General features: G+C 41.6%; 1 protein-coding gene and 1 long non-coding RNA gene across 2 annotated transcripts; both read left to right on the top strand.

The window, feature by feature from the left end:
- The first annotated feature begins 358 nt into the window (after window positions 1-358).
- rwdd (RWD domain containing 4) lies at window positions 359-4,728 on the top strand. Its single transcript, XM_070438455.1, has 6 exons — window positions 359-608; window positions 2,374-2,454; window positions 3,526-3,635; window positions 3,997-4,147; window positions 4,274-4,373; window positions 4,483-4,728. Exons 1-6 carry the CDS (start codon window positions 585-587, stop codon window positions 4,563-4,565), a joined length of 549 nt encoding a protein of 182 aa, XP_070294556.1. The 5' UTR covers window positions 359-584; the 3' UTR covers window positions 4,566-4,728.
- A 1,790-nt stretch (window positions 4,729-6,518) lies between these two features.
- LOC139024064 (uncharacterized) lies at window positions 6,519-7,618 on the top strand. The gene is made up of 4 exons (XR_011475299.1): window positions 6,519-6,575; window positions 6,769-6,888; window positions 7,356-7,427; window positions 7,516-7,618. It is a non-coding gene; the product is annotated as an uncharacterized lncRNA (long non-coding RNA).
- The last annotated feature ends 124 nt before the right edge of the window (window positions 7,619-7,742 follow it).

Genomic DNA, 7,742 nt, shown 5'->3' on the forward strand with positions numbered 1-7,742 from the left:
TTTTTCACTGTATTATTGACTGTATGTTTGTTTTACTCCATGTGTAACTATGTGTTGTTGTATGTATCGAACTGCTTTGCTTTATCTTGGCCAGGTCGCAATTGTAAATGAGAACGTGTTCTCAATTTGCCTACCTGGTTAAATAAAGGTGAAATAAATAAAAGAAATAAAAAAATAAGCTTTTTGTATCTTATAGGGTTTGTATGTTATGAGAGAAATAAGCTTTTTGTATCTTATATTTCAGCTCATCAAACCAACACTTTACATGTTCCGTTTATATTTTTGTTCAGTATATTTAGGAAATCTTAGTTCCAGACACCCTCCTGTGGCCAAATAAAAGCATTGCAGTATCTGCAAGAGTTGTCGGGTTCAAAGTTCAGAGACATTGCGCATGCGTACAATGCGAAGAACATCATGGGTCACGTCTGACGTTGGATCAACTAGATACGTTGCTAAATTTATAAACTAGCTATATATTTTTTTTATCACAGACATGACACGTTAACTCTGCACTTTTCATATTTTGTACTGTTAGCTAGACATATTTGACTACATTGTTTAGCGTCACCTGAAAGAAAGAAATCATGACTGCCAACGAGGATCAAGAGGTAATATCTGGTGATGCTAAACAGCGCGCTAGCTAACTAACAGAGCTAGCTAGCAGTGATGTACGAAGGCTGAACTGTTAACAGTTTTCGACAAAACAGAGTTTCATGAACGACGTACTAGCATTGCCGTAGTCAGTGGATGCTTGGGATAGTTTGCCTAGTTAGCTAACTGAAGAACTAGGCTAGTTTTGCCTAGTTAGCTAACTGAAGAACTAGGCTAGTTTTAGCCACACCACCAGTTAGCCAGTAGTGTGAGTCAGTGCACTGAATCTCCTTAGATAGCTAACGTATTTATACTGAACAAAAAATATGAACCCAACATGTAAAGTGTTGGTCCCATTTCATGATCTGAAATATAATGTCCCAGATATTTTGCATACGCACAAAAAGCTTATTTCTCTCAAATGTTGTGCACAAATTTGTTTACATCCCTGTTAGTAAGCATTTCTCCTTTGCCATTATAATCTATCCAACTGACAGTTGTTATATATCAACAATTTGATTAAACAGCATGATCATTACACATGTGCACCTTGTGCTGGGGACAATAAAAGGCCACTAAAAGGTGCAGTTTTGTAACAACACCATGCCACAGATGTCTCAAGTTTTGAGGGAGCGTGCAATTGGCATGCTGATTGCAGGAATGTCCACCAGTGCTGTTGCCAGATAATTGAATGTTAGTTTTTCTACCATAAACCGCCTCCCACATTGTTTTAGAGAATTTGGCAGTAAGTCCAATCGGCCTCACAACCACAGACCACGTGTAACCACGCAAGCCCAGAACTTCCACATCCAGCTTCTTCACCTGCGGGATCATCTGAGACCAGCCACCTGGACAGTTGATGAAACTGTAGGTTTGCACCACCAAAGAATTACGGTAGAAACTCTCAGGGAAGCTCATCTGCGTGCTCGTCGTCCTCACCAGGGTCTTGACTTGACTGCAGATTGGCGTTGTAACCGACTTCTGTGGGAAAATGCTCATCTTCGATGGCCACTGGCACGCTGGAGAAGTGTTTTCTTCACGGATGATTCCCGGTTTCAACTACCAGGCAGATGGCAGACAACGTGTATGGCGTTGTGTGGGAGAGCGGTTTGCTCATGTGAACGGAGTGCCCCATGGTGGGGTTATGGTATGGACAAGCATGAATGGCAATTTTAATGCACAGAGATTCTGTGAAGCGATTCTGAGGCCCATTGTCGTGCCATTTATCTGCCGCCATCGCCTGAAGTTTCAGCATGATAATGCACGGCCCCATGTCACAAGGATCTGTACACAATTCCTGGAAGATGAAAATGTCCCAGTTGTTCGATGGCCTGCACACTCACCAAACATGTCACCCATTGAGCATGTTTGGGATGCTCTGGATCGACGTGTACGACAGCGTGTTCCAGTTCCCGCCAATATCCAGCAACTTCGCACAGCCATTGAAGAGGGCCACAGGCCACAATCAAGAGCCTGATCAACTCTATGCGAAGGAGATGTCGCACTGCATGACGCAAATGGTGGTCACACCAAATACTGACTGGTTTTCTGATCCACTCCCCTACCTTTTTTTTAAGGCATCTGTGACCAACATATGCATATCTGTGTTCCCAGTCATGTGAAATCCATAGATTAGGGCTTAATGAACTTATGAACTGCAACTCAGTAAAAAGTTCTGTATATTATCTAGCTACCTACCGTCTTGTATCCAGCATCAATGAATAACCTCTCTCTCTCTCCGTGCTCTCTCGTCTCTATCCCTCACTTTGGTTTCTGTTCCAGATGGAGTTAGAAGCACTTCGTTCTATATACGAGGGGGATGAGTGCTTCAAGGAAGTCAGCCCAGTTTCATTTCAGTTTAGGGTGAGTAGCTTGTTGAATGGGATGTGCTGTAGAAGTGAGATTCTCAATTGGGAAAACATCCGTCCAAAGATAGTTAATCTTTGTCATTTATAGTGGGAGCAAATGAAGCGTAGTGGTTAGCACAAACAAGGAGGTGGGCAAAGCCATGCAGGAGATAGTGAGATCCTGTTGGTGCGTTGTAGCATATTTCCGTTGGGGAACTCCTCCTCTGAAGTAGGCATGTGCACAAACTCGATTCAACCTTGCACTCCTTCTAAACGACACAATTTAAATATATATTTTAACTTTGGCAAAGCCTCAAGTCTATAACACTTAGTGCGCTGTGTTTGTAACAGTTTTGGGAACATAAACATGTATTGAGATCAGATGTTTAATCGATGAGTGTGCAGAATGTCGGCCCAGTTTTACATAGTACCATCCTCTCCAACTACCTTTCGACTGGACTTCCTCTCACTACCATATTTGGTCGTGAGAAAATGGTTCTAAATAGATGCTTCCGTTTTATAGCCCCAGTGACATGTCTGGGTTACCCCTTCTGTCTGTTGTCCATCCTCTTCTCCTACGTGATCCGGAAACGTATAAGGGGTGGCCATATTTAGGATATTGTCAGTTTGTTAATAGGCGGCAGGAGGAGTTTTATTTTGTATTTATCCTATGGCAGAGGATGCTCAGGAATATTCTACTGCTGATGATTTTAAATCAGCCACATCCCCTTTGAACCAGCTGTTGTTGGGTGAAAAAAGCATTCACAGATTTAAAAACGACGAACTACTTTTAAAAATATATACTTTTATGTATAAACATCCTTTTACAAAATATTTTATTTTCGCCTCCTCTCCTCGATTTACCTTTTGACCTTTTTCAAAAAGAGTCGAGTAGAGGTCGTAGGAGACAAAGTGAGGAATCAAGGAAATTAAAGTGCGATTCTCCTAGTGTCTGTCTCCCAAACCTCTTAGGCTCACCTGGTTCAGTTGGTTTACTAATCAGCTGGGTAGTCAGGAAAGAGGTTTTGGGAAACACTGTCGACGTGAATGAACATTGTCTAACATCCCGAACCACTTCCTTTTCCAGATAGGAGAACATGATGACTCCAAAGCGTTCATTCTGGATATTTCATGGCCTGAGATGTATCCTGAAACGGCACCTGAAATTTCTCTAGGTGGCTTTTTCAACAAAAAAATGTAAGTAACCATTGACACTGTACAATACTTATTGTGGTTGTTCTAATTTATGGTACTACCATGCCATATTCCTACGTTTGGGTCATGATCCACCAATGCAATACAGTGAGCCTGTAAAGATACAAAATAACTTAATATATGAAGTTGTCTAATTCCTGAGGTAATTACATTGAGTTGATCCTGTCCTCTGTGGCTCTTTTGGTCGAGCATGGCACTTATATTAATGCCAGGATAGTGGGTTTAGATTCCTCCTGGAGCCACTCATGCAGAAAATGTATGCACGCAAGACTTGACTGTACGTCGCTTTTTGGATAAAAACACCAGCTAAATGGCGTTTTATTCTAAATGATTCTCTTATCAGATCTTCAGAGACCAAGCAGCTGATCATCTCTGGGTTGGAGGAGCAGGTGGAGGCCAACCTGGGCACTGCCATGATGTACACCCTGTTCGAGTGGGCCAAAGACAACCAGGAAGCTCTGATGGAGAACCACCAAGCCGTGGTCACTGCCGTGGTCAGTGTGTTACACACACACACAACCATAGAAATAGAATGACTTGGAAGGGACTTTCCGTTCGAGTCGGTTTAGTATTTATATACACATTGTGCTCATTAACCAGTGGTGACCTGTTTTTCCCAGACGCTGACATCTAACAGTGATCTCAACGCCCCAGCCAAGAAGAAAGAGAAGAAGGAACAGCTGACCAAATCACAGAAGAGGAAGATAACATGTAGAACTGGTAAGGACTGAAATGACTTGAGTATTTACTTTCCGTCATCAAATTACTATTTTTAGTCGAGGCCTATTGATATTTAAACAGTGCTATTCACACGATACTGTTTCAACAGATAACAAGGGGGAGCTCCCCAGAGGCTGGGACTGGGTCGACGTCATCAAGGTATATTCCGTTCAGTCCGTTAACGGCAGTTGATTTTGTGCCGACTAGTTTTGTTGTCCTGTATGATTTTTCATTTTATTTCATAAGACCACCCGTGCTTTTGATAGCACCATTGCTGCCAATAGCGCCATTGTTCATCATTTTAATGTCTCTCCTTTCTTGCATCTTCAACTTGTTGAACATGACACTCCAGCATGTAAGTACATTGGAAAAACGATACATATTTCGCAATATACATTTAAAAAAAACATGCCCCATCTGAGCTTACTGTGGTTTCTAAATGCGGTTCTCTATATTGTCGTTTTTCAGTTGAGCAGAACAGGCGGTAAAGAGGAAGACTAGAATGCCGTGGAGGAGGTGGAGAGGTCTCTGGTACTGCTTTTACCAGGAAGTGAAGTCTCCCGACCTCACTCAGACCACCTGACCTGGCCGCTGCTCTGTAGACTCCTTCCAGTCTGCCCCAAGACACCACACTCAAGACGGACGCTTTTTCGCTCCAAGGGAAGACGGGGTGCTCTACACCTGAACACAATCAATAGTTGTCAAAGCTGTCATTTTGAGAGGGTGTCACATGCAGGTGGTTTAGTGTCATATCGGAAGGAGTTTAAAATGTGGCTTTTTTTTTATTTTTATGAACTGTTTTCATTTGCTTGGAAGAGACCCCAAATGTGTGTGACTAATTTTGGTTTTAACGGTGGTGATGACGGTGAATTGCAGTGTGAGCTGCATAGAAACAACGAAGGCTTGTAAGGGGTGTGTGCTAGTATTTGTGCTGTCGAAGTGAGTGAATGGTGAAGGGGTGGCAGTGTCATCTGTTTTCACTAGTACTGTATGCTTGTCGAAGTGGAATGATCTGGAATTCTTGTTACCATGGGCCAGACTTACATGTACTGGCATCACTGCCAGGGAATTGAAAATAGGTCCACTGTGAGACCGGTTCAGTTGCTAGGCATCAGGAGCTGTAAAACGTGCTTTACCAGGGGTGTCAACATATGGCTGTATGACTTTAGGATCCTCAGTGTATCATGATGTGGTGTGGAACATAAACTCAACATGTTATGAAGGACACAACAACTGAATATGTGATATTGTGCCCCTTTAATTTAGAGACGTGCTGGAGAAACATTCGTTTTTTTTAAATAAAAAATGATTACTACGATATTGTTCTTACATTTATTTTAGCTTGTCCATGTTTCCCAACTAAAAATACACCCTGGCATAATGTACAGTGTATTTTATGTGCTGTTGTCGTTTTGATAAAGGGAAAGACACAGAGAAACAGCTTAATGTGAATACCAAATACTTTATCCCCTTGCAACAGTTTTGTGGGGGTAGGATATTTGGTTCCCATGGCGATGTATCTGAATAGTATCTAGAGGTAGAAAACATAGTAATGAATAGGAGGCCCGCCTAAAGCTTATTTTGCTACGTCATTAAAGCCATGTCCGAAATTGAACTTTTTTTGAATATACGGACGCATTCTTTAACCGAGGTGTAAGTAAAAGCACTGTTAACTCTATCCAATTATGCGTTTATACGTACCGGCTCAGTGCGCCTCTAGTTGGCCTACTATTAGTGGAACATGAACCATCACTCGAATTCCGCCCTGGACAACACTAGTTGCCAAAGGAATTATCACTTCTCCAAACACAGTGAGACAGGTGATACTGTCAGCGTTGAATTGTGATGGTGAGCCATTGAAGCTTCGAGCGGGATAAGAAATTAATGCGCGATAGCCAATGGAGAGAGGCGATTCTATCCTAGAATCAAGAAAAATGTGGACTTATAAAAACGGAAAGAAGACAAGGAGAGTAAGTCCAACTATTTCGTTATTCCTGTGTGCGCTAATTTTACAACTTATTTCGAACACCTTGTAGCTTTTATATTAAATGGACATGACTTACAATAACTGATCATAAATAATGAATAGCTCTCAATTGAGAGCTTCCTGCAATGTTAGGCTACAATTTTCTATTTCGTTCATAGGAGAAAGAAGTTGTAATATTTCCACCTATTTCCAATGGGTCTACCTCACTGCCTCGGGTGAGTTTAAGTGCCAGGTAGTCTCATAATATTCAGTACACCCTTAAATGTTCTATAGCCTAGGTGGGTATCTGCTCTCTTATCACCCAATTGTGAGGTTTCAATTGTTCTACATAAGTAATTTACATTGATTTATAACCCTCATTACTATCAGTTCACCCAGTGTTCCTTTCTCATTGGTAATGCGTCATAGCATCAGGACAGCAACGACAAGAGAGCGACCATTCCCACATTCCAAAGACTCCAGCACATGTTCTTTTCCCGCTGTCGATCCGACCATGGCATTCTAGAGAAAAAGATTAGGTCCAATAAGGTAAGGTAATTGATCCAGGTTGAGTAACACATGTTTAAACAATGTGTGGGTCTAATTCTGAATGCTGATTGGTTAAAACGGCATTTCAACCGTTGTCTATTCCACAAGTTACCACCAGATAAATCTATGACGTTAAAATGCCTATTTACTCTGTTCCATCTGACTGGGCAATCCACTGTCTCATCAGCCCAGCCAGACAATTTATAAACTTGATCTCCACTATAAAAAGCATCTAGACATTATCTCACATTTCTTTTAGACTAACATTTAGTTTTCAACAGAGGAGATTTGTATAAACTTTGTTGTCTCTGACATTTGCAACATTGTTTCAATATTCAAAATTCGATCTCCAGCTGTCCCATAGTAATGAACGTGTCGGGAGGAGACAGACAGGCAGCGTTTCTCAGCCAGTCGAAATGTATAGTCCATCCGTGTGTTGCTTACTGTAGTCTGTATTTATATTGTAGAGAGCAGACAGGAGTATTCCTTTGACCAAAGTCAGTGAGGAGTCAGAGTCCCAGATAACAGCTCACCTCAGAGTAAGTGTTCTGTACACCTCTGGACGGCTTTTGTTTTCATGTGTCCTATCTAATTTATTCATGTTTTAAATCCACACATTCTTCTCAGTATCAATTTCTGCAGCGCCATGTAAAGTCGTATGGACAAAGCACACCGTCAGAGGAGGAAGGGGTGAATGTGCTGCGTCTGCAGAAAACGCAGGGTTTTTTATTCAAGGTGAGGAAAACCACTCTTTGCTGATTCATCCTTCCTGATCTGATAATGGGGAAAAAACGGATCCCATTCTTCAGTTATTTTGGGCTTTTTAAATTAATTTTTTTTTTTAGGACAAAGCA

The sequence above is a fragment of the Salvelinus sp. IW2-2015 genome, unplaced genomic scaffold (genome assembly GCF_002910315.2).
Source record: "Salvelinus sp. IW2-2015 unplaced genomic scaffold, ASM291031v2 Un_scaffold933, whole genome shotgun sequence".
Classification (NCBI taxonomy): Eukaryota; Metazoa; Chordata; class Actinopteri; order Salmoniformes; family Salmonidae; genus Salvelinus; species Salvelinus sp. IW2-2015.

Bases quoted from the DNA above. Each gene is read 5' to 3' on its own strand.
- rwdd (XM_070438455.1), top strand. From the start codon at position 585: ATGACTGCCAACGAGGATCAAGAG. The intron at 4,148-4,273 runs GTCAGTGTGTTA...TGTTTTTCCCAG, and splicing joins AAGCCGTGGTCACTGCCGTG to ACGCTGACATCTAACAGTGA. The intron at 4,374-4,482 runs GTAAGGACTGAA...CTGTTTCAACAG, and splicing joins GAAGATAACATGTAGAACTG to ATAACAAGGGGGAGCTCCCC.